General features: G+C 38.3%; 1 protein-coding gene across 2 annotated transcripts; it reads left to right on the top strand.

Moving 5' to 3' along the window:
• On the top strand, positions 1-27,824 carry TSPAN15 (tetraspanin 15). Of its 2 annotated transcripts, XM_063307532.1 has the most exons (8): positions 1-375; positions 11,455-11,640; positions 14,254-14,328; positions 18,948-19,043; positions 21,425-21,541; positions 24,807-24,854; positions 26,096-26,212; positions 26,616-27,824. In XM_063307532.1, the coding sequence occupies exons 1-8, from the start codon at positions 277-279 to the stop codon at positions 26,769-26,771; spliced, it is 894 nt and encodes a 297-aa protein (XP_063163602.1). In that variant the 5' UTR covers positions 1-276; the 3' UTR covers positions 26,772-27,824. The 2 variants fall into 2 exon arrangements, with proteins under 2 accessions (XP_063163602.1, XP_063163601.1); XM_063307531.1 differs by lacking the exon at positions 14,254-14,328 and having other exon boundaries at positions 213-375.

Here is a 27,824-nt window from a genome sequence, read left to right as displayed (position 1 = left end):
CGTCCTTTCCAACGAGATGAGGTCTACGGAGATCAGTTTGACCCCCGCTCGTGGCCTCGTTTCCAGTTGCCCCAAGACGCCAGCCCAGCCTTCAACCCTTCCAGCCCTAGCAGGGCGCGCCCGTCTCTCCCCTCTGCAGCTGCTCTGCCGCGCTCAGCCACGCAGGCCGCCTGGCGCAGGCGAGCCTCTTGCAGGAGCTGCCGCCGCCGCCAGCGTCGCCGCCTCTGGGCTGGCTGGCACGGAGCGTCGCAGGTGGCGAGCAGGAGGCGGCGGGCGATGGCGGCGCCGGGAGACTCGGAGCAGGTTCGCTACTGCGCGCGCTTCTCCTACTTGTGCCTCAAGTTCACGCTGGTTACCTACTCGACGCTGTTCTGGGTAAGCGCGGGAAGGGGCGGGAGGCGGCTGCTGCAATAGGCGCTCCGGGAGGGGGAGGCCACGGGCGCCGGCACCGGCCCGGCTGGGAAGGGCGGACGGCGGGCTCAGCCAGCCAGCCAGCCAGCAGGTGGCCGCGGGGCGTCTCCGGGCGCTGTGCTCGCCCCGCTGCCCCCAAGTGCGCGAGGGATGCTCGGGGGAAAGGCGCCGCTCCCAGACGCGGGGCGCCCCGCGGGCCACAGGTGGTTTGGTTGCCGTGGGGCGGCGGCGACTTCCCGGACGGAAGCGCGGCTGTCCGGGTGAAGCTCGTCTGGAAGGCTGCGGGAGTTGCCGGCGGCGCGCGGAGGAGGCGGCCGGGTGGCCAAAGTTTCCGCGCCGTTTGGAGGGCTGCGCGGAGGGGAGGCTGGGCAAGGCGCGGTTTCTGCTCGAAATGCCTGTTCGGAGGCGGCCGCGGCCGGTCGGGGTTGAAAGCGGAATAACGTCCTCGCAAACAGAGGCGAGGGGGGTTCGATTGTGCGGTCAGCGGACGGGCAGTTCGGTTCGTGCGGGACATTCAACGAGGAGACTTTAACGGGACGGTGGCCCTTGTCAGTCGCCCCGTTATTTTTCCGAAGGGAATTCCTTTTGATTTCTTCTACTGCTTTGTTTTTCGATTTATACTTACCCTCTGCCGTGTGTTTTGATGTTTTTAGTTTCATTTTTTAGACCTACTGTTGTATTTGCATTGTGTTGGGTAATGCTGGTTTTGAGTTGAATTTCTCAGAGAAATGTTCCTAATCAGCATCAAAATGCAGCTGTACTGTCATTGAGTTGATTTCAAGAGTTATTTTTCTTTATGGTCAAATACAGAAACAGAAACGCTATACGTTATAAATAAGATTTTACTCTCATGAGGAAATGAGGAGCATAAATGTCCTGCACGGGGCAAAAGGATGACTCATTTTTTAAAAAATGTATTTGTTCTAAAGGACCTGCAGCCTTTATGTTTTGTATAATAAAATCTAGGGCTGTGAGCTGACTGGATACCTTTTAGCTGATTAATTTAAGAAGATGGATTACTGCTTTAAAAATTAGACGTATCAAATTGGGCATATTATTTGTAAAATAACCTAGGAATAATAAAGAATAAATAATTTATGTAGTGATAAATAATATAAAGAAGTAACTAATAATAATATAGTATAAATAAAAATATGTCTTTTTGTGAATGTACATAAACTGCTTGAAGAGCAGGTGGCAGCTGTGGCCAGAAGGGCTTTTGCCCAATGCCAGTTGCTCCCATTCCTGGATTGGGGGGTTCTGCTTGCTGTCACTCATGCATTAGGAACCCATCAATCAGATTGCTGCATTGTGCTCTACATGAAGCTGCCCTTGAAAAGCATCTGGAAGCTACAGTTGGTACAGAATGCAGCAGGTGGGTAGTTAGGGATGTATCTTCATCCATCCCATGTAGGATCACTACTTAGTTTGCTGGTCTGGCTCCCAGTTAACTTCTAGGTGCAATTCAAGGTGCTGGTTATCATCTATAAAGCTCAACATGGCACAAGACCAGGTTATTTGTGGGACCGCCTGTCCTCAGTGGCATCTGCCCTTCCCACATTTGGATTCTGCTTGCTTACTAATTTTTTTTGTTTGTTGGTTTTCTTGCCCAGAGTCACAATCTTTTGAGTTGGGTAGCCATGTAAATTTCTTAAAAAAAAAAATTGGGAGGCAAATGTAAAAATTGGGAAGCAAATGTAAAATTTTGAACAATTAATCATATAGATCCATTGATGTTTACACTTCTGCTTAAAATATATTATTACCTTGTTTAGATTTAGTACTTTCTTTCCTTCTCCTGTTTTATTTTCCTTGAGCTGAATATAGTTAAATTCTTTGGGGAAAGGATTAGTGGGCTAGTACTGATGTAAAACCCTTTGCACATTGCTGATTCCATAGAAACAACAAGCAAATAAATAATATTTATGAATATTTATGAATGAAATCTATTGTTGATAAGAGTAGAGTTGTTCTGGGGATTGTAGAAACTCCGAGCTCTTGTGTGATCAGAAATACAGTTTAAATATCACTACATGCTTCTTCCACATTCCTTTTCCTTTTATACAATGCCATACTTTCCCATATATATTTGCTATTTAAAGCTGTTTAGATGCTTTTGAAGTTTCAAATAATCATAATAAAAATACTGTGCATTTTTGATTAATTAACCATCAAATATAGATAATATTAGCCATCACATGTACTGTAGATAATATTAAAACATAGCTGACTTGGACTGAATGTTTCTGGCTTCATAAACCACTGTTGTGATTTATGAACCAGTTAATGAAACCAGATAATAAACTGAGCTCAGTCTTATAATAAACTGAGCTCAGTCTTATGCTCATGTGGTCCTCTCGTTATGTTGATAAATCAGCCCTGACTCCTGGTGATTTCGGAGACAAATCCATGCAATTTTAAAAACATTTTCAGAAGTGATTCCTGCACCTTCTTCCTAGGGCTGAGAGGGAATGATTGGCCCAAAAAACAGGATTAGAATTCACAGTCCTCCAGCTTCTAATGCAGCATTTTGACACTTGACCAAACTGGTTTTTAGGGTTCTCCCTCATCCCTCCCTTTTTCTCTTTAGAGCAGTGTTGCTTAAACTTTTTGCTCTCAGGACACCTCCCCACTTTTAAAAATTATGGAGGACCTCAAAAGAGCTTTTGTTTGTATGGGTTATATTTATTGATATTTATTGTATTAAAGATTAAAACTGATGTATTCATAGAATATTTATTGAATCATGTAAAAATAACAATATTAAACCCATTAGATATTAGCATAAATAAAATATTTTTCATGAAAAAACCCTATATTTTTTTAACAAGTAAAAATAATAATGAGAAGAGTGGCATTGTTTTAAATTTTTGCCAGTATCTTCAATAACTTGCAAATAATTTTGATTTTGTGGACCCCTGAGAGGGTCTTAGGGACCGCCAGCAGTCCTCAGACCACACTTTAAGAAACTCTGCTTTAGAGTAAGGTCCTTGCTTGTTTAGGAAATGTAAACTTATTAAACTTTTAAGCCAGGTCTGACCTTGAGTTCATCTCCTGTTTAGTAAGCTAACATTAAACTAAATTTTCAGATGAAGCAGGGAACTGTTCTTTCTGTACTCATTCAAGTTTGTGCTGGGAAGAGGAGAATGGATATGGATATGGCCCTCATTCCTGGATTTAATCATCATGGTTATAAAGCTGGGACTATTGTATATGAACTCATTCCCTATTCACATGAATACAAGCATTTTAAAAGGCACTAATTGAAAGAAAAAACTCCTGACCATATGAAACATAAAATGTTTAAATGTATTTTTAAGAAATACAATTGATTATGCCTTTTGATTCTTGATGCTAACTAAGGCACATTGTTATGCAAAGGAACTGTCTTTAACGACTGTAGTTAGAATGTTATCTACTAAAAGGTGATTAGTTGCTTAATGCCCCTTCACAGAATCACTGTTTCCATAACAGGCATCCAGGAACTTTTTTTTTTAATAATAAAGAATGCTCATTTGCAGGGAGATTACTTGTTTTTGTACCTAAACAACAGCAACAATTTATTAAACTTGTAAGTGGCCAGACTTTCAACGACAGGGCAGCATACAAGAAGCGTACAAGAAAAACATTACTTTGGTTCTGCAAGAAAAGCGAGAAAAAATAAGAAGAGCTGAGGTGGTTTCAAAATGGTATGTTGGTAGTTGAAATTCTGGAATTCTAGAATTCTGTTTGAGAAGACAGGACACCCTGGAGAAGATGCTGATGCTAGGGAGAGTGGAAGGCAAAAGGAAGAGGGGCCGACCAAGGGCAAGATGGATGGATGATATTCTAGAGGTGACGGACTCGTCCCTGGGGGAGCTGGGAGTGTTGACGACCGACAGGAAGCTCTGGCGTGGGCTGGTCCATGAAGTCACGAAGAGTCGGAAGCGACTAAACGAATAAACAACAACAAGAATTCTGTTGTAAAATAGATAAGAAAGCAACATTTCAATACCAGTGGGCACTGTCATCCATGGTTTATCTAATGGAAGTTCCTCTGTTCTGTATTCAACGCAGAACTGTATGAGCAGCATGAAAAATTAATATATGACTGCACTTCCCTCTCCAAAAAAGGAAGTTAAAGTCTCCTATCCCCTCACACTGGGATACCAGTTTGGATCAGATCCTTTTCACTTACTTTTGACAAAGAAAATAAAATTTGTAGGAAGTCTTGAAAGCAGCGTGTGTGACCCTAACTCTTAATTAGTGTGGAAACATGCTTGATAACACCCTGGCATGACTTCTCAATATCTTTGAATTGTTCCAGAGGCCTTAATCTCTCTGAAAGTGAGACTTGGATACAGATTCTTCCATATATCTTTTCTTTTCCTCAAATATTTTCCTTTGTGTTTTCTGTGGCATTAAAGGAAAATTCTATGCTCTGCATAGGTTTATTTATTTATTTAACTACAGATTTTACAACCTGCCCAACTTAAAAGAGTCTAGGCAGGTTACAGCAAGTTAAAATTATAAATGCAGCAATACAATAAATGAAAATTATAAAAACAACAAGAAGAATAAATCAACAATAGTAAGTCAGCTGTACATTCTGCTTCTCAAAATGAAGCTCTCTTTAAACATATATTGTGAAGTTTTTATGCCATGGGTGTCCAACCTTTTGGCTTCCCTGGGCTACATTGAGTGAAGAGGAATTGTCTTAGGCCACAGATAAAATATATAATATAGCTAATGTATATAAGGAATAAAACTTCATTTTTTAAAAATATTTCTATTGTAAAATTTTTAAAAAGAGGGCAACATAAAACTAGTGGGACATTTGTCCTTGTTTTGTGAAACTAATGCATCAATGTCTGGTTTGATGAAAGTGCTTGCAATTCTCAGTGAGTTCTCAAGGTGCTCGTCAGAAATTTTAATTCTAATTTTACTTTTTGTGTGCTTCATCCTTGAAAATAGTTGTTCACAAATGTACATGCCGCCAAAGAGCGAAGTCATGAATAAGGTGTGATTGTGAAGTGAGGGATATTTTTCTCTAGGAAGATAGGTCAAGTCCAGTAGAGAAACATCAAATTTTTCTTTGAGTTGAATGTCTGATTGCAACTCTATGCGTTCCATTTGAAAATTTGGAGGTAATGTAGTTACGTCGACTGAAATGGAGTCGAAAATATACCAAAATATTGGTATATTGGCAAGTTGAGCCATATCTGTAGAATCAGTACTTTCATCAATCGCCAAAGCATAAAATTTGAAATTAGCAGCTTTACTCTTCAAACCTCTTTTGATAGATTTTCCTATTTCTTCAATTCACCTGGCTATAGTCTGGTGAGACAAACTGATTTTAGAAAAATTGCTTTTTTTATCAGGACAAATTATATCTGCCACACTTTCCATACATTGCTTAATAAACTTACTATCAGTAAATGGTTTTGATTTTTTTGCAATCAGATTTGCTACCAAATAACTAGCTTTTATAATAGAGTCCTTTTGAGTTGTGATTTAAAAAAAAAAAATTGTTGAGACAACAGATTTTTTTTCAGTTCCGCTAATTTGTCTTTACGACAAATTCCTTGATACACTTCGAATTTGGCAGCATGTTTTTCCGTATAATGCCTTTTCAAATTGTAGTCTTTGAAAACTGACACATTTTCCCTACAAATTAAGCATAGCGCCTTAGTACTTATCTCAACAAAAAAGTACTCATCTGTCCATTTTTCGTTGAATACTCTTCCTTCATCCACGATTTTTCTTTTTTTATTTTCTTCTTTGGGCTCTGTTTTCTGTTGAAGCCATGCTGGAATAAATTTATTTAGGAATAAATATATTTTTAAAGAAATAACACAACAAGCCCATCGTCAATTGTTAGGTAGGCAAATAAACAAAGCAAAGTTTAATAATCAGATAAGAAAATTTACATGTCTACTTAATAATAATAATAACAATAAACGCCTGTCATCACCGAACACATGTAGGTAGGTAGAAATATTATATAGAACGCCAAGTTGCCACAAGCTGACGTGTGTAGCGGGTGTCATCGTCAGCACTGCACTGTCCCCTCCCCTACACGGCGTTCCGTTGTTTCTACCTATGCAGGCTGCGCTTGAGCACTGCACAATCGAGTCACAAAAAGGCAAAATAATGTGAAAAGTTTACGATTTTGGGGGGCCACATTACTAGCTGTTCAGGGCCACATGTGGCCTGTGGGCCATGGGTTGGACACGCCTGCTTTATGCTCTCTTTCCCTTGTTCTTTTTTGGACATTGATAGTTTATAGACACTTGATTTTTTCATGATTCTATGAGTCTCAGTTCTTTGTTAGATTACTAATTTTGTGACTATTTATGGACACATGGACTTTTCTTGGGCAAGAGTTTATGCTCTCAGTGCAAACACACTTGAGAAACTTGTAAAAAGCTAACATGCTTTCTTGAAACTCACATTTCATTTTTTTCTCTTCAGTAAACATCTAGAGACTTAATTTCTTTACCGTATCACTTTTCTAACTAGGCAAAGGATAGTTTGACAGAGTGCTTCTTCTATTTAAACTACTTAAGAGCATGTTAAATTACCTCTCTAGTGTTTGGGAGAAGAGGAAGAATAAGATAATTAAAGTAGTTATTGCATTTTGTTTGTTTAATAATCTTCCAGTATTTTTGCTGGTGATTGACTGAATAAACATTACTAGTTAAACTGGTTAAACCTAGTGACATGTCCAGATTTCACAAACCAAGGTAGTGCACTACTAGGGTTCTGTCAGAATATCAGAATTGTTTGAAAAGCATAAATATTTTCTTTTCTCTCTTGCACACTCTTGCACACATCTTTTCAAGAATCTCATGCACCTTTCCATTCAGAATGCAGCAAATGCAACCTCTTTCAGGTCAACAGCAATAAAATGGACTTTCCTTTCTGGGTTTTCACATTGCTCTAGAATTCTGTTCAAAATCCATTGCTGAATTTGAGTTGGGAATCAGACAAGCGCTACTTTGGAAAAACAGCCTGCTCAGTAGCTCTGTGATCCAGCCGCAAATAATTGCTTTTGTAATCTAGTCACTTTCCTTATAATTCAGATTTTCCTCTGATCTTTTGTAATTCACTATTAGATGACATGTGACCCACAGAGATGGCAAATTAAGGTAGCACATCTGAAAATTATAGTTAATAAGGTACTGCAGTGTGAAATGTCTATTTTTTTAATCACGAGATACAGTATAGATCAGATGAAATCTCTTTTAAGTGAATTTATTTTTGATCAGGAATACATAAATGGAAAGAAAATGAGGATTTTGAGAAAACTATAAGTACAGTACACAATATATAAAATGCATAGTATTTACTGGAAATCTTTTACATTTCCTTACTGTACTACAGTAATTTAATAATAGAGATTACTGTTCAGTAGAATATCAAATAACTGAATTATTATAAGCAATAGGCGGAAGAGTTGCCTTTCAAGAAACATAGCATACCAATATAATTCCTTGCTTTGGATCTGCTTTCCTCTTATTTTCAGTTGTGTAAGTCTGCCATCCTTTTCTCCTCTTTCATTATATCAAGTATGTAGAAACATGGAGTCTTCATACCATAGTTTTCCTTCTGGATGGAAACTAAACTAGATTGATAACTGTTTGTTTAAGTATATATTAGGATTATGAGTTCATACATGAGTTAGATCTCTTCTAGCTGAGGCGCAACTGCACTGTCCTTCACTAATCTGTTGACTCTGTCACTTGGCCCTTGTGTCATGCTTTGCCCCAGCTCCATCTTGCTGCAGTAACAAGGTGTGTTGAAAACAAGGAAATCCGTTTTCAGATAGCAAGTGTCCATGCAGAAGTTCTGTTGCCACTGTAGCCCAGGTGGTCATTAGAGTGGGTGCCAGACTACCACCACGTTCTAGATCCCAGTATCCAGGCCTGGAAACAGGAATCAGGACTGGGTAAAGAGGCCACAATGGAGAAGATAGGGGATACAACCACTTGACATCTTAAACATGCTCCAAAATGCTTGTTTGCGGTTTGTTTGCTTGTTTGTTTTTTAAAGCAGAGGGTGGAGGGATTTGTTTTTTGGCAGAAATCTGAGGGAACTGGATGATGTGTTCCTTATTGCCAGCTGGCCAGGAATGATGAGATCCGACTGGCTGTCAGTACCTTGTGAGTGTTGCAGACTTGCCAAAAAATAAAAGTAAATTTACCTATTCCAGTAGCATTCTTGTAACCTCACCTAGTCAGATCAATTTGTTTAAACCCAACTCAGTTTTCATTGATTTGGGCCATGGTCAAACCTGGTCAGCTGGAAGTTCACTTAATGTTTATAGATTTCATAAAATACCATATTGCAAATGAAAATAGACTGATTTCATCTGTTTGTATACAGTGGAATTGTTTTGTAAGCTTCTGGCCTCTTAAGCACATCTTCCAAGCCATATTAATCTTGATCGTTGCAACTTCTGTATTTTTTTCCAATACATCAGTTAGTTAATTACTTAGATTATAAGAACACGAAGTTGTTCAAAATATCTAGAGTAGCCTTTCTCAGCTGGGATTGAGGTTGCTAAGTGTTCCATGAGATATTGTGACTGAAAAAAATAAAGATTGTTTTTTTAATGTTTAATGTACTGTGAGCTGTAGAAATAATTTTTATGCAGGGGTTCCCTGAGATCTGATAATTATTTCATGGATTTCTCCAGGTAAAAAGGTTGGGAAAGGTTGATCTAGAACAGTGTTTCTTAAAGTGTGGTCTGAGGACCCCTTGGGGTCCCACAAGACCCTCTTAGAGGTCCACAAAATCAAAATTCTTTTCCAGATAGTGAAGATATTTGCAAAAATTTAAGACAGTATCACACTTCTCATTATTATTTTTTACTTGTTAAAAAATACAGGGTTTTTTCCTGAAAAGTATTTTATTTAAGTTAATATCTAATGGGTTTAATATTGTTATTTTTACACGATTCAATAAATAAATATTCTGTGAATTTTTAATATGGTGAATATCAATAAATACAACCCATACAACAAAAGCTTTTTTGGGGTCCTCCATAACTTTTAAAAGCGGAAAGGGGTCCTGAGAGCAAAACGTTTAAGAAACACTGATCTACAGCAATATCTGGAATTGTAAGGGATCTTGAAATTATCTAGTTTGACTCTTACCAAGTGCACAGTCAGTCTGAGATGTGGTTATAGCATCCTTGATAGCTGTAGCTGTCCAGTTTCTGCTTAATTGCCTCTTGGAAGAAAGATCCTGTCTTCTGCCAAGGCTGTGGAAAAGCTTGTATTATTAGGAGGCCAAAAACTGCTTCCTACCACCCCAGTTTTAGAGGCAATTAGAAAATCAGTTCATCTATTACATCCCAGAGCAAAATGTAGTCAGAAAATCCATGTCTTCCATTCTTCTTCACGGGGCTACATTCCATCCACTGATTAGGGGAATACTGAGATGCTTGTTGAACAAACCAACTAACCAGCGTTTGTCCTTGCTGCCTGCAAGCTGTCCTTGGTGGCTGTCTACACGTCCCACCCCCACACCACATATGAGCTTAGGCAAATTTTGAACGTCATATCCTTCCTTAAACAAGCAAGCAAGCAAGAAGCAAGCAAACAAGCAAACAAGCAGACAAACAAACAAATAAGGGATTCTCTTCACCTACCCAATTTGCCTACTGTGAATCCAGGTCCATAATTTACTAACTGAGTGAAAAAAACGTAATGGCAGAAATGACATAGCAAGGGATCAAGGAGATTTGGACCATCCAGAAGGGCTATTTTTCTCTGAAAGGTTTGCCTCATCTGCCCTGTAATTTGGTCAATTGATAAAATATATTTCCCCCCCTCCCTTGCCCAAATACAAGGAGGTGTTTGGGAGCTGTGCACCTGGGAGAGCAAAAGATCACTAGGTAGCTGATCTCCTGGAGACTGAAAATGATGTGGGAAGAATTGAATGTCTCTGGAAGATCAGGGAGTGGTAGGAAAATACTCCTCTAGCAAAATGTCATAGAAGATTCACCCCCAAAGAATGATGAAGTGTTGTAAAAAGCCCTGACATTGTGTAACAGTGGAGCAAGTTACAGAAGAAATAATGGTGGATTGGGGCACAAGGCTTTTTGGAAGTAATTGATTATGGAGTTGTGAGAATGGTGGATGCGTGGCTTCTTCAGGTAATGGAAAAATGGGGAATTTAGAAAGTCTTGTTCTCAAGAGCAGCAGAAAACCAATTTGCTCCATATACTTGTTCTATTTACACTGAGTTCAGTTTTTAAGTTCATCATATTTTAATGAGTTGTAGCAAGAATGTTTATTTTCTGCCATTCAAAAACATGGGTAAAAATGACTGAAAATAAGAGTAAAACTTTTCATCATTTCAAATAAAACGTAAACCTAGGAAATAGCATAATGCACCAGGTCTGCCTTTCTCCACAGGGTGCCTTGCAGATGTGGTAATGGTCAGCTGCCAGACCTTATCCAATGGCCAGCTCTCTGGGGGAGTCTGGGAATAGGGCCAACATGTCTGAAAGGCACCAAGAGGAGAACACTGTAGCTGGTTTTCTATCTCAGAGTTGTGTCTCTCTCAATGACTATTTCAGATGAGTAATTTCAGGTATTATTTATTATTTATCCTTCTCCAGCCTGCTGTCCTCAAGACAGATAGGGCCCAAAACTCCCAAAATTCCCACTGTCCAGTCTAGGCAGAAAATCTGTAATGTATAGTCCTAACATAGAGCAGTATGTACAATTTTAAATAAATCAGTTGTTCCCGTGAGTAGTTAGATACTGTATACTTCAAGGGGATAATTATGACCTTATGATCAGTTATACTGATTCAGCTACAAACAGTTCAATAATAACATTTCTGTTGTGTGTAATAACCTAAAGGAAATGTAGTATGCTCATTTTATCACTGATCAAGAAGGTCAACATACCTCTGCTCTGCAATGATTGCTTCTGGTCTAGGCTTTGGATTAGTTTAGTGATGCTTATCAAAATTTCTGCACTTAGTTATCAATGAAATGCACAGAATTTGTAATTCATAAGCCATACATTTTTTTTTCTGTTCCAGTTGCTAGGAGCATTTGTCTTGGCTGTGGGCATTTATGCAGAAGTTGAAAGACAGAAATATAAAACCCTTGAAAGTGCCTTTTTAGCTCCAGCAATCATTCTAATTCTCCTGGGCATTGTGATGTTCCTTGTTTCCTTCCTTGGGGTGTTGGCTTCCCTGCGGGACAACTTAGACCTTCTTCAAGCTGTAAGTATTTTTTTTTTTAAGTATAAATCTATTTTGCCTTGACCCTTAAAGCAATTTTTATGGCTCCTGATAGGGATCTGGAAAAAGAGCAGAAAAAAAAAGGTGGAAAAAGGTGCATTAAAAACATCTGGAGAAAAGTACATTAAAAAAAGGGTTAAACAGAAGTAAAAATACAAAAGTAAGATTTATTTAAGAAAAGTGGAATATAAATTCCGGATTTTAAAACGTTTATTCTTAACTAATATTTAATCCATATGCTTGCATAGTATGATGTTAAAAAACAAATCAGTACTTCATTCAAAACACTCTACAGTATAGACATACATATTTCTTGGTAATAAAGCAAAGCTGAGCAAGATTCTTTCTTTCATGCTAGAATGTTGTTCACTTCCTTAACAAAATTAACTATTTTGAGGTAAATTATGTATTTTCTTATTCATAAATAACTTACATTGAAGTTAAAAAATAAGTTTGAGTTAAATTGAAGGGTATTATAATTATAATATTAATTATCCCTCTATTACTAGAACTATTATAAACATTTTGTTAGCCTGGTTGGTGAGATCAGAACTGGAAGTGAACAACTGAGGTAGTAACACTGTTAACTAAATTGCAGGATGATGATTGACAAAAAAAATGGTCAGAAATGTCTGCAATGAAGACCAGATTTAATTTCAGAGGGAAATTGTAGGATGAGCATTTGTTGTTCCAATATTTATTTCAGGCATAAGGGAAAACCTGGGTGAGTATTTGTCAAGCTTTTGACCTGGGACAGATTTGTGGTCACATTTGCAATCCTGTTCATAGTGTAATTACATACGTTTGTAATCAAATATTACAAACTTGTATAATTCTGCTGTAGCATGGTTAGATACAACCACAGTTTCAAAGTAAAATCTGCAATACTTCTGAGAACATATAGTTATGTCAACATACTTCGCTCTTTTGAGACATGTCAAAGCTTAAAATCTGCCCCCCAAAAAACTGAGCAGAGAATTGGATGGAAGAGTTGAAGAAAACTGTGTTGTTGCTCATCTCCTGGCCTCTAGCAGCCTGAGTGTTTTACCATGTAAGTGTAATAAAACCTCCATAAAGGAATTCCTGTGTACAAAACATCCTTATTGAAAAACAGTTAAATATTCAACTCATGCCATGCATCTAACATAATACCATTTCCTGTAGTATATTTCCTGATAGAGTAGAAGAGGGCTCTTTCCAGACTTTTTTTGTTGTTTTGCTTTTTGTTTCCAAATACAGTTTACCTTCAGTGGGTGACAGGAAGGGGCTGTTTCGTTTAAATCAGTGTTTTTTACCTTGGCAACTTTAAGATGTGTGGACTTCAACTCCCAGAATTCCCCAGCCAGCAATGCTGGCTGGGGAATTCTGGGAGTTGAAGTCCACACATCTTAAAGTTGCCAAGGTTGAGAAACACTGATTTAGATTATTTCAAAATACAGCCATTTAACTGACAAGACATTAAAAGCCAACCAAGAAGCCCATTGGGTCAGGAAATGCAAAAACAGAATGTCCTGTGGTTGTGTTTTTTTTAAAATACCCATCAGCCTGGTACTGAGAGAGCTATTTTGCTGGTAAATTGAGATAAGCAGGATGAGGAAGGGGTTGGGCTTGATAAATATAGTTTATGCTCTATACATATATTCAGAGCTGCTGTTCTGTTGCTATCCAAGACAGGAAAACTGTCAGGACTTGCAAAAATTCTTTTTTCCAAATGAGAGAGGATCCGTAGAAGCAGCTGCTGAGAATTGTACATGAATAAGAGGAAGAACAGTGACATTTCCTTGTAAGCAAGACAATTAAATGGGCAAAGATGGCTCCAGAAGCAGGAGGCATTGCTGTTTCCAGTGGATCACTAGAGTTAACACCATGCAAGCCCTGGTAGCTGAATAAAGGATACTATAAAATGCTCATAGCATGTTGGAGGCTATGCTATTGGACCATGCTGCCTTCAGCCATCTATGCCGGACAATTCTCTATTCAGTATTTGTGCTTTTCCACGTTGTTGGCAGATACACCATGCCTTGCATTGCTGCCTTGGCAAGTAAAGGTTCGAACCAAAGGAGTCGGAATGCCTCACAGTGACCACTAATGGCATGTTCCTAGTAAATTGCCATGCACTGACTCTCTAAAAATTGAGTGCTGCATGAGTGGCTGCAGTGTCAGAAGTGTGTCGAGAACCTGGGGCAGTGTGTCTCTGTGTGAGTATGCGTAGAAACGGGGTGGGGGTGGGACAAAGTGACTTTTTTCCTGCTGCTTTCTCAACTGAGTAGATGAGAGGCAAAAATCTGCCCAAGGCATGGGTAAGAACTAGGGGTGTTGCCAAGGTATGGTCAAAAAAGTCAAGATGGTGGCTGCAGTGCTACAATTGAAGCTCTGCCTGCTTTTTATGTGCATCGTGCACATTACGGCCACCATCCTGTCTTTTTTGACCATACCCTGCAGACACTCTTGGCGAGAACTCCAATACGTGAGCTCATCTCCAATCGTTCTGAAAGTTATTTGAATTAAATAAAAGTTAAAAATTCATGATTTCAAGAGTAAGGCTTTTGGATTGTGTGAGTTTTATGTAAGATTTTTAAAACCATTCTTTTGCAGTTCATGTACATCTTGGGCCTTTGTTTGCTCATTGAACTAATTGGTGGAGTTACGGCCTTAATTTTCCGAAATCAGGTAAGAAAACTGTTTGCCAGGTGACCAAGAAAGTAATCTACTTGTAGGTTAATGAGGAGTCGAATCAGAAGAGAAATTAATGCTATTAATTAAATTATGTGCATGTTTATTATTATTATTATTAACAAAAATATTGTGAGAAATGTCTGCATTGAAGACCAGATTTAGTTTGAAAAATATAGAAAATGTACTTAATTTAAAAACTAAGTGTCTGAAGTAAGATAATAGCTAAAGTAAAATGATGTGTTAGATTCTTTTGCCACTTGGACTTTTTTATTTTTTACTCTTATTTATATTATTTATTACTGTAATTTTATACTGTATATTTTATTTATTGTATGGTTGTTTTATTTGATTATTGTAAACTGCCCAGAGTGCCCCGATGGGAGGAGATGGGCGGGGACAAATTGGATAGATAGATAGATAGATAGATAGATAGATAGATAGATAAGATGTGTAGTTATGGCCAAGTTACAGAAGATCATGCCAGTGGCAAGGGTTGACTATCCTTGGCTATGAGAAAGCACCCCACAAACTGTATTCTGATAAACTCTGCAAACAGAGAACTTTAAAGAAATCCTATCATTTTCCACAATTTATTCTGCAATGGTTATTATTTTGCATGTAACGTTCTCCCAGCCAGATTATTTTTCATTAATCCTTCTGGCTTTCTAACATATTTTAACCACATCTTGGTAACCACAAAGGTTAGAAAACTTAATTTCTTTGGAAGTTGGGATCAGTCCCTAATACAATGTCCTGTTTGCCTTCCTGTCGTAACAGAATGCAAGCATCGGTTTAAACTCTTTCGGTATTATAGAATTGGCTTTCTCCCTTGCATATTCTCTTACTATTCACAAAATTTTCACTCTGGAAACTTTGTGGGCTTTGACAATTGTTCTTACATTATTGATAGTATCTTGCATGTGTTAAAATATTGATGGATCTGCTGCATCAGTGGAACATTGATGGTTGAATATAATAAATATGTCTTTTATCTAATGTAATTTTAAAAGGCTGGCAGCTTCTAACTTAAAATTATTGGCTGAAAACTCTGATGAGCAGCCCGAAATTGAAATCAGCTTTGTATGTGCCACTAGGAAGCCAATAAAGCTTTACACTGCTTTAAAAAGATTTAGGCAGGCAAAGGTCTGTATATTACCCATGGTATTTCATTATCCTTCAGGGGCTTTTCTGATCTAATATGTGTGCAATAATATAGAAACAATAGTCTGAACCTAGCCTGTACATGCTGCTAAAATAATGTTTTATTATTTTCCTAATCAGAAAAACTAAGGAAGTGTTTCAAGATGAATCCACTGTGAGGTTATTCAAAGGTAGTATGTTAGAAGGAGTAGTGCACAGGGGCTCAGGGCATAAAGCCAGGAATTGGTAGCCTTTTTTAGTTGGAGGGTACTAGTGATTTGAGAATGCTTTGGGGTGGCGCACCTCAATGGAGCTGATGGATTGGGCCAATCAAATCAGGCCACAGGCACTTCCCCTTCCTCTTCTCTATAATACACATGGATAACTTCCAAACCCAGAGACATCTTCAGCGTAAGCTCATGGGTTCTTCCCATACATACATATAAGGGCACAGCTGCACTTACTGCTTGGCTCATCATCTGTGCTGGCCATTCATGGCTTCCTGAGTGCAGGAATGGATGATGTCATCCTTCTCCCATTCCCACCTGTGGCAAATGCACTTCCTGCTTTGTTTTCCAGCATCCATGTGTGCAAAAATCCAGGAAAACAATGGACAGGCATGAGGACTAGTGAGGAGGGAACAATCCCTAAAAAGAAAAGGCAGGCACTGGTAGACCAGTCCATACAGAGTCCAGCCACTGAGACTTCCCTTCCTTACATGGAAGGACAAGAAGCAAGGGAATGACCAGTTGGGTCTTGAATTGAACATCAGCCTTGGCCCATTGCCAACTCACTGTAATCTGGACTGGAATTTCTGAATTCGGCTTAAGAAAAAGGTAGGGGCAGCATGGGAGACAAGCAGCTTAAGGATGGAGTGCAGAATTGCCTGTGCACTTTCACCTTTCATGCAGACACAAACACACATCATTCACCCAAATCCTTCCTCCACCAATAATTGGAAATCTGGAAGTTAAGGCCTCCCTTCTTCTGTTCTGGTGCTCAGCGTTGGGCACAGATATGCTTTTAATATGAAGGAGTAATGAACTTAACTGGGGTGGGAGATTAAAGCCCTGTTGCCCCCCCTCCCCCAAGCAATTGTGACTGAGATTGTTGTTTCCCTGCCACTAAGTGTAGTCATAAAACAGAAATCTCATCCCTGCTACTCAGGGATTTTCTGGCCCAGCATCAGTCCACAGGGAGTGGTTAAAGAAGCAGGGCCTGGCAAAGAAATGACTACTCACAGCACCACACACACACACACACACACACGCAAACAGTATATATCAAATTAACTTGATATAATGAGGCCATGTGATCTACTCATTCTAGATGAGTTAGCAGGATGGAAACCGGTTACAAGAAGTCTAGCTGGAAAATGAGAATCATAATGGGTGTAAAACACATCCAGGTCCACCCTACAGAGTAACTTAGGGATGTATCACCACCATTATTAAAAATTTTCATTTTGCAACCATATTCCGTGAAACACTTAGGTATTAGTGAAGTAGAGGAAGAATATTTTCCTACTGGAAAAACAGTGCAGTTGGAATACTTGGAGAATTAAGTCTGTCTATTACAGAAGCAGATGAGTTAGTTATTTAGATATTTATTTAAATCCTGGATACTGAAGAGTATCCAGAAGCTACAGCTGGTCGAGAATGCGGCCGCGTGGGCAATTCTTGGTGCCCCAAGATCGGCACATGTAACACCATTGCTGCGCGAGCTGCATTGGGTACTGGTTTGCTTCTGGGTCCAATTCAAGGTGCTGGTTATCACCTTTACAGCCCTACATAGCATGGGGCCAGGTTACCTGAGGGACTGCCTCTTCCCAGTTAAGTCAACCCGTCCCACCCAATCATGCAGAGAGAGCATGTTGTGGACCCTGTCTGTAAGAGAATTCCATTTGGCGGGGTCCAGGAAGCAGGCCTTCTTTGCAGTGGGTCCCACCCTGTGGAACATGCTGCCCCCAGAGGTGAGATTGGCCCTATCACTCCTGGCCTTCTGGAAGAATCTGAAGCCCTGGCTCTGCCACCTCACTTGGGGCGGGAAGGGGAGTAGTTATTCTTTGGGAGGGCTGGTGCCTTAGAGTGCTCCTCACATACATATGAACTGAATTAGATCTTTTACTGCCATCTGGATTTTATTTTTATTTTTATTTTTATTTTTTTATATTTATATTTATATTTTGTATTTGTATTTATATTTTATATACTATTTATAGCTATTGTTTTTAATTTGTTAACTTTATTGTAAACCACCCAGAGTCCCTCTTCCGGGGGGAGATGGGCGGTGGCAAAATTCGAAAAATAAAAACAAAAACAAACAAACAAACAACAAGGATTATTGCATAATAATATCATCTGGAAGATCCATAAGAAACAATCACTTTGTATGAGGGTTTTTTGTTTGTTTGTACCTTTGAATGTTGACTCCTGGCGACTGCCTGGACAAGTCCCTGCAGTTTTCTTGGCAAGGTTTTTCAGAAGTGGCTTGCCATTGCCTGCTTCCTAGGGTTGAGAGAGAGTGACTGGCCCAAGGTCACCCAGCTGGCTTTGTGCCTAAGGCAGGACTAGAACTCACAGTCTCTCCCGGTTTCAAGCCTGGTGCCTTAACCACTACATCAAACTGTCTCTCTCTCTTGTAGGAGTAATTCATGATTTTTCTACAATTTGGTCAAGTATAGATTTGGTAAATCATTTATTTGCCTATTAATTCACTCGTTGCTTGCCTTCAGTAATTTATTCAGTTAAATCTAATAGAATATTTTCATTTTTCTAAGATGTAGACAACGTGAGATAGTAACAGTTTAATAAACAAAGTTACCACTATTAGAAGAATAGAAATTTTACTATTTTCTGTTTGATATTTGTCATGTAACTCATTAAACTAAAAAAAAATCTTTCATTTGTAGCTTCAGTGATTAACCTAATGATTACATTAAAATTGTTTCTAATTGACTTCATATTAGGGCCATGCAACCTTTTGATTGTGCTATTGTACTGTTGTTTCTTTTCCTTTTCAACAGAGCAAGCAGGGGTGTCTGCAGGAAGGGGGTCAAAACAGTCGCAATGGAAACCACATCCATGTGATCAAAACCCTACCCCTTTTTGATGTGCAAGGGTTTGATCACATGGTTGTGGCTTTCATATTAACTTTTTTGACACCCTGTGGACCACCTTGAGAGAGAGCAAAATAGGAAAGTGATTAGGAGGCCTGGGAGATGCATGTGAGCAGAAGTCTTCAAGGGGGTAAATGATGAAAACATGGTTGCGCTGTTGCATTGCAAACTCTACCCCTTTTGTACCTGAATTGTGATGTCACCCGTATGAAAGGGGTGGAGCTTGGGTTATTTTGATGAAATAGTCCAATTTTATGGATGTCTCCAAGAGGCTTTGTTGCCAGCTACCATGTTGTATATGAATGTATGCCAACTTGTTTTTGTTACATATCTTCTCTTCTTTTTCCTTTTAAAGACAATTGCTTTTTTAAATGAGAATATCCGAAGAGGAATTGAGAATTACTATGATGACTTGGACTTCAAAAACATTATGGATTTTGTTCAAAAGCAGGTTTGTTTTTCAGCATCAGCTCGATCCTGCCTAAACTGCTTATAGATTCGTTAATATTCCAGAGATCAGCAATCTTTTGGCCTGCAGGTGCCATCTTATATAATGGCTCAGGCATTCCTCCTTCAAAATTGCCAGAATTTCATGAGAGAGTTGCTAGATTTTTGTATTCCTGCAAGAGAGCTTGTGAGATGTTGGTGATTGCACACAAGTCTCCAAAAATGGTGGCAGTCTTGCACTTCTGATTAAGAATACATCGTACCAGGGCATACATTCAGAAAAATAAAATTCATTTGATAGTAAAATGTTTAATAGCTCTTGTGGAATTCTACCAGAACTGCAGGCCATTTCTGCTGCTCATCCATCCATGAGTGACTTCTATTGCAGCTCATGACAAAATGAAATTAATGGGTGATATCCAGTAGATTACAAACAGAAGCCATCTATCAGCAGAAAGAGAAAGAATGATGATCTTCTCCAGTTCCTTCCAACCATGACAATCTCTATTAGTTTATGTTGGGCTTGACTCACGCACACCATATTTCATCTCTGATGTACTGTATATGTCAGCTATGAAATTCAGGTGCCTGTGTGGCGTTCTTCCTTTGAATATATGTTTTGTATTTATATAGTATAGTTTCCACTGTTTTTTGATAACTCTTTGGTCTGTAGCTTTATACAGAAATATTCTTCCTGACCTTTTCCAGCACGACTGTTCTAGAAATAGTGGATGGGGTAGGGAGTCCTTTCTTATTTGGGGTAAGAAAAGGGATCACTGGAAATTTCCCTTCTCTGTTTCAGCCCAATTCTATAGTAATGATTGGTTAGATACTAATATGTCTGTAAGAGTGACATATTACTGATGGAGTTTAAAAGGTTCATCAAAGAATCGAGGTTTATTTCTTAACCACTTACAACATTACAATTTGCAGCATAATTGTAAGCATATCTGAAGTAAGCCCCACTGAATTCAATAGAGAGAAAGCTTGGATGGAACCCTTACTGAATTTTTCAGTCAGTAAGAAGTTTGTTGAAACCTGAAATTCTTAGTGAAGGAAATATGCTGTTAAAATTCTCATGAGCTTATGGTGAATTGGATTATTTTTGCCTTAAGCCACTGAGAAGCTCAACGAAATAAAACCATCCAGAGAGGCATCATATATGTAGATGATAATGAAATCCCCTGTGATCATATAGGTATGTTGGAATGCAAGCTGAATAGAATGACTGAGAGGTGTGGAAGAACAGTTTTATATCTATATCACCTTTCTATTAAAGCTGTTCTTTATAACATAATTAAATTAAATTACTATAGCAATCTTCTTTCTTTGGAAGGAAAAAAAAAAGATAAATTGTATTTATACCACTTTACTGCTTTCCAAGTTGCCCATTTCTTCTATTTTTGTAAGAGTCTTGTTTATCCTTATTTAGTTTTATATCAAGTAGATGTTTAATTCATGTATTAAGTTTGATTAACAATGGTTAGTCTTCAAGCTCTATTCCATTTTCTAAATGTTAAATTATATTGCTGTAATCTGTTGCAATTTAACTGTGTCTCAAGTAGTTCTGATAAAATCTGTGAACCACATTTGTGATTTGTAGGCAAAACCAACTAAACAAAAATGCAAATGATAGAAGCATGCATTAGTATGTCAGAACTAATGCGTCTAAGGTTTATTGCCATTTTATCTGTACATTTCTAATCAAAATTCCAATTTATTTTGAAGCTAACTTTCTTTAGGATTGTCAGCACTGGCAGATCCTATTTTGTATGTTGAAGGTGCTTCTCTGTAAATGCATTGGGATTTTCACAAGATATTTATAAAGATCTCAGAAGATTTTAACCATTTAATTACAGTATACAACATTTTGCACGTTTCTTTACTTTTGAACTTAACGCTGCCTTTTTTCCATTTCAAACCAACTCATTTATCTTCTTTCTTTATGATACAACTAGACATCTTCTTGCATACATATGCACATATATGTGTACAGAGACAGAGGCAAAACACACATAACGTACTTCTTAATCACTAACCTGGGAAGTGTACGGTAGATTGGGATTTGATTGAAATCCAGTCAAATCAGATCTTAAGGCCTTATTTCCCTGCAGACTCTTTTCCAAAACTGTATTCTGAAGATTACTGCATAAGACAGTCCAGCTACTCTCTTATAACAAGCATTATTTTTTTCCTTGACTTCATCATGGTTTTTAAATGAGGAATGTTTAGATTCTGCAACAGTGCTAAGTCTGCCACCTTTTATTTATTTATTTATTTATTTATTTATTCATTCATTCATTCATTCATTCATTCATTCATTTATTTATTTGTCATATTTTACAGACCCTAAATACAATTATATAATACCCTTTTCTCTTAAAGTTTAAGTGTTGTGGCGGAGAAGATTTTAAAGACTGGTCAAAAAATCAGTATCATGACTGTTCTGCTCCAGGACCATTAGCCTGTGGAGTTCCTTACTCTTGTTGTATCACAAATAAGGTAAAAACAATACATTACTCTGGATTAATTGGGCAGTTTCTTGAGTGTTTGTCATGTTCCATGGTACCACAAAGGTTGCCAACAACACTGCATGTAGTTGCCAGGAGTCAAGTTTGCCTCAAAAAACCACAACACACAAAGATTGTATAACATAAACAGAAGGAAGCATAGTTCATGATTATATGGACATAGCCTTACAGGTATTGGGAGCATAGACTCTACAAGCAACTTCCCTAGCCAGCATTTGGATAAATCTAGTATAAATTAATTTGTGTTGGCTTTTTAATTGATAATTAAACAGCATTTTTGCCTTACTGTAAATATCTTTTGAAGGAAGGGAAAAGCCAGACTTTTTTCCTTCTAGCATGTCACTGAGGCTTATTATATGATGTATCTCTTTTTGTGACCAGTCACAAATGCACTATGAAATACGGCTTTTCAGAGGCACAATTCTAATAATAAAGTCCAATGTTCAAATGAATTATAATGTCCTACACCAGTGAGATTCAATTCATTGACAGTGTAATCCTGTTCATCTGCTCAGAAGCAAATTATTGTTTTCAATAAGGCTAAGCTTATAGTAATGCAGCTGTAGGCAACAGATTTTGCAGGTAAACTATCTGTGATGCTCTGATATGACTATCAGTGAGAAAAATGTGCACAGTCTATTATCAGATAATACCAACACCTATGTGAGGGCAATACCTTCAGTAAGTCAACATCACTACATTTGTGTGTTTTTTTCAGACACCTTCACAATGATAAAAATAGCACTGTTTTTTAAAAGCTTTAAAATTAACATTATAAACGCATCAAAGAATAGTCCTTGACATCTTTGCAGTGCTGTCTTGTGTTATACACATTCGTCTGAAAGATGCCACACTGGCACTCTAAAAATAAATTAAGCCGAATAAATCTTTACTGTTTGACATAGTTTCCAAAACTAGCTTGGCTTTTGCATTGGAAAAATACAGATGCGAGCAGCAATTATTCATTTACTCTGTGGTCATGGAAAAATACAATTAATATGGGAGGACAGTGTCTTTCTCTTTAGGCAAGTTTCATGGAATATACAGTATAAGATCTGGATATTAGGCTTTGCCACTTCAGTGAAAATCTATAGGGATAGTGTAAACAAATGCTTGTGCTATTCAAGCCCAGGAAATTTTGCCAGATTGAGCAAGCTTACTTTTTGCTATCTATAATCGCATGCTTATCAGGCCTATGAGTCAAGTCCATTTCTCTTGCATAAGTCATTAGAACTAAGTTGGGCTGTGTCATGGCTGATACAGGAAAAAGGTGAGCATGGCTTGACTCAGTCCAGATCATTTCCCACACTTTAACAGATAGGAAAATAAGGGCCAACAATTGCAAAATAAAAAGCTGGCTACACTCTATGCTAATTCTAAGGATACATTACTTTATAGCCAGCAAGTATTTGGGATGCTTGTATTGCTGGCTTCAGCTTGACTGAAGGGCTCCCAAACTTAGCACTACCAAAAGAGTTGTGGGGTTGGGGGGGGGGCAGGATTGTAAATAATCTTATTTCTCCTATCCTCAAGCTTGTTCTTAAAAAGTCCTATTTTGCAAGTATTCAGTGTGGTAAGTAGAATAGAAAAGATCTCCATGTGGAAGATAGTAAATGGTTGGCTTCTTAAATGTCCCATGCTGACTGTCAAATCCCTAGGGCACTTTTAGTTTTCTTTTAATGTTTTGATCCATATACAAGTAGATGTGCATAAGTGACAGTTTAAAGATAAATGAAGAGTAGCAACCCATTTGAATCAAGAGGAGATTGACCATCTTGGCAGCTAACCTGATTATTCAGCTGTCTGATGGGTATAGTGTGAGCTAAGTCCTTATGGTAATGCAGCTGGAATCCTGCCCACTCTATCATAGCTTCAGGTGGCTTCTCTCTTTGACAAAGGTTCTTCATTTTACTGATGCACACTGCTGGTTTCTGAGGCACCAAAAAACCCCTGTTGTAGATAACTAGAATATTTATATATGCTATGTTTTGGGAGCAGATAGTAGCAGGGACACCCACAGGAGCAGTAAAATAAAGTCAAGAGGATGGCTGTGGCTATGGAATTGAAGACCTGTCCCTTTTGATAGGCATTGTTTGTGCAATGCATATAAAAAACAGATGGGGATTTAATTGAATGGCTGTGGGTGCCTTCTTGACTTTTTTGACCCCCTGAACACCTCTGGGTAGTGGGAACTTTGTAAATGGCATTGATGCTTGTGATGTAAACCGAAAGACCTTTGGCTCATAACCAAGTAATACAATGTAGGAAAAAGGGTAAGCTGCATATAAATTTAACAAGTGTCTATTGGACAAGCATGTTTTTTGGTACAAGTATGAGGCCTGAAAGCTGACCAGGTGACCTTGGGCCAGTCACTCTCTCTCAGCCCAGCTCACCTCACAGGGTTGCTTTGGGGAGAATAGGAGGAGGAAGGAGTAATAGGTATGTTCCCCGCCTTGAGTTATTTACAAAAATAATAAAGGTGAGATTAAAAAACTTAAAAAAAACCTGAAATGGGTGGAACCTGTTTTTTTAATTGATTGCCTTATTTCAGAAGGGTTAGTATTCAGAGTATAATCCCAGTGAATTGTACCTTGATTTGTTCAATTCATGTGACTTGCCAATGTTGTTGGATGCTCTTGTTCAATACTTAAATATATAGGACAAACAATCTTGATTTTTCAGGGGAGTTCTTTTGGAATGGCTTAAACCTTTTACAAGTTGTTTACAAGAAAAAGTGTGGCCTGGTAAAACCAGGTATATGGTTGGATGGCCAAATATGTACAGTGAATCAACAAACTGAAATGTAACTTTTGAACAAGTATTATTGATGCCAAAGTCATCTATAAAACGCTTTGGGCGTTACTAATAAATTGTACTAATAATTTGGATGCAAGGAGGTTTATTTGTGCCCCCAAATACTTCCTTTTGAGATATTTAAAAACTTGACAGAACTATGTAGTGATTTTTGACCTTCTAGTGTTTTTCTTAGCTAGAACATTAACAGAAAATGTGTTCTATGCAACAAGGGAATATATTTGTTTCTCGAACTATAACAATAGCATTTGGAGTTTTAACACATACTGGGTTTTAATTTTTCTTGTTTATTTAATGTTTCAGGAAAGATAAAAATAACTAACACAAGATTGTGTTTTATGTTATATTCAGTTCTAAAACAAGCTCTATAAATCTGTTCATGTTACATTGTGTGTGAATGTTTGTATATGTGTTTTTCCCAGACAATGGTCATTAATACCATGTGTGGATATAAAACGATTAATGAAGAGGTAAGGATATGAAATATTTTTATATATAGTTAGCATTAAGTCACTTAACAATTTGCTGTTTTAAGAGTGGCTAACTTTATGCATGGCAAACTTTTAAGAAAGGGGACAGGAGCCACCCGCTACTTTGTTTGTCTTGTTCTCTTTATTATGCTTTGGCCCCACACCCACAAAAAGAAGAGTGCATAAGTGGCAGTGTTCCTTGTGATATCTGTCTATTGCTGGTAGATTAATAGCTTGATGAAGTACTGGCTTCACTGAAATAAACACCAAAGAGAACAGGACAAAATGCCAGCGGAATCCAGGTCTTGAGTGGTAGACCAGGAGAAGCAGCTATAAATCTATCACGCTACTATTGCAGTGCAGGATAGCATTTAATTTCAATTGCTACCTTAAATAATATCAGTCAGAAAACAGGAGTTAATTGCATGTCCTTTCTCTTATCCCTTCATGATTTAAAATTAAGATCCTTAAATAAAATGTAAATGCAACTTGAACTAATGTGGTTTAATATCCACATGAAACCAGTGAGAGAAATCATCCATTAGTTCACATGCTCTGCTTCTTGCCCCCAATTTTATTTGTTCTTAAATTCTTTTAATTAAAAGCAAGGGCAAAAGTCAAGATGGCAGCTGGGACTGTACGTTGAAGCCCATCCCTTTTTTATATATGCATCATGCCCTGTAACATAGTCAAATTCCATATGTACCTGGTGATTGCCAAATGCTGGAGACTTTGTGGTCTGTCTTACCATGTTGCATGTCTAAGAATGGCTAAGCTTATCCCCAGGCCCTTTGGAACAAATCTGTTTTCCATAATTTTCAAACCAACCATACACAATGTAAAGCTGTCCAGGTGTGCCCATAATCTCAAGATGCCAGACTGAGAGCATCAGATTGAGGAAGGCTTTTTAAGTAGAAAAAATAAGTTGGCCTGGGGGGGACTCTTTGGAGAGAAAGTTCTACAAGGAAGGTGGCAATCAAAGCCACCATCATGACTTTATTGAGTTGTTTCTCCACCACCCTGGATCTAAATGATCAAAAAGAATTGGGTTAAGGGCACTCAGATATCTCAGCTATGCCAAGCCTTCTCCAGGGAGTCCTGTTTGGTAAGAAGTTACTCTTGCCAACAGAACCCCAATAGTAAGTTGTCTGCATAAAATATGGTAGGGGTGTAGGCAGTCAAGAGAGGGGAAACCCATTTTGTCTCCCGCATTAATGAGGTTGCTACTTATTGCCTTCCAGCGCCTGAGTGTTCAACATATCATATATGTCAGAGGATGTACAAATGCTGTACTCATTTGGTTTATGGACAACTATGCCATCATGGCTGGAATTTTGCTTGGTGTACTGTTTCCACAGGTAACTCTCTTTGTAAGATAGAGGGAGCATTGCCCCTTCCTCTTTCCCTCCCTCCCTCCCACTAAACAGCACCTGAGTCTGGGTCTAGATTCCACCGCCTCCTCTTGCCCAGGTTTCTGGGTTGGCAAGGAATCGAGAACAACAGATTGCAACAGACAGAGTTCTGTGTGGTTGGGAACTTCTCCTGATAGGAGGGGAAGCAGCTTGAACTCAGAAATCTTGCTCAGCATCAGCTACTTCTTTGGGCTTTGCAGAATGTTCATGATGATGAGTGCAATGTCAAAGTTGGGCAAGTAGGGGTTTTTAATGGTCCCTGAAGGCCTATTGGGTGACAGGGAGGAGGAGGAGGAGGAGGAGAAAACAGATCCTATGGGAACAATTTTATTTATTTGTTGTTTGACAGTTTCTTGGAGTGTTGATAACTCTGCTTTACATCACCCGAGTAGAAGACATAATTGCTGAGCACAAGCCGAACGAGGGGCTGCTTGAAAGAGGAAGGCGACAGAAGGACGATATTGAGCTCGCTGGAGCTGGGTGCTGTATGTGTTTTCCTGAGTAACACCAGGTTGCCCTTGGAACAAGACTAACAGTTAATATCCCCTTGCACTGTGCCTTGAATGTAAACTTGAATTGACTGCCGTTTGTAAACCTACTGTCTCTTTCCAGATATCATTAATTAAAATATCTCAACTCTAAGCATTCTTTGTTATAGTGATATTTGTTCCTATCTTGGAATCTGTTTTCTCTTGTGATATCTAAAACAACTAGCCAGTTTCCTGCTTTATGATAATCCAGGAGAGAAATAATAATTTATTCTAATGTAATTATTGTAGACAAACTGACTTTATACCTAGCTGATCTATCTAAGAGTATATATAACAAGATGAAATTATATTAGAATTATTTTAGTCAGTGCCAGAATATGGCAAGTCAGCCAATGCAGGAAATGTTTCCAAAACCCATATGTACTGATTTCCCACCATAAAATGATTCTGTGCCAGAAGCAGCCCATGCTTCTTTGTTTCATGGAAGGATTATATATCTGGCTCCTATATGTAATTAACTGGGTGAAAACTGGGCTTGCTGCAGTGTTGTTTTTAAAATGAACATAATTTTCAAGCTCCTCGTGCAGATTTCATAATCACAACTGCAGATCATAATAATTTTCTGGGAATAATCAAATGTGAACTCCTGTGTGGGAGCCTACATAAGAAACTTTCCAGTTGTTTCTTTGTTGATTCCTAGCAAATGAAGTATTTTAAGGAACTGATTTTCACTCTTGTGCAATCAAGTTTTTTTATGCTGCTTCTTACAGATAACTGGAAATTTTAAGAGGCCTTTGCTGTGTTTTTTGTACTCTCCTGATCTAATCTACTGTGTGATTGGTTAAGTAAAAGTTGCTTATTTTGATGCCAGTTTTTAAATTTCTGTTTTTAACTGTACAGATTTTTGTGTGAAGCATATATTTGATATCCCTAACTAATATGAGCTTGTATATACCATGTGTATTTTTCTTCTGCCTGTGATCAGGATTCAGGTGTGGAGAGATGTGCCACTGAAAAATTATATTGTTTACATTGAAAATAAAAGTTACAGTTTTGTAAAATAAAAA

This window comes from Candoia aspera, chromosome 6 (assembly GCF_035149785.1).
Source record: "Candoia aspera isolate rCanAsp1 chromosome 6, rCanAsp1.hap2, whole genome shotgun sequence".
NCBI lineage: Eukaryota > Metazoa > Chordata > Lepidosauria > Squamata > Boidae > Candoia > Candoia aspera.
Note: the sequence above shows the minus strand (reverse complement) of the source record. Positions and strands in the feature narration are given on the sequence as shown.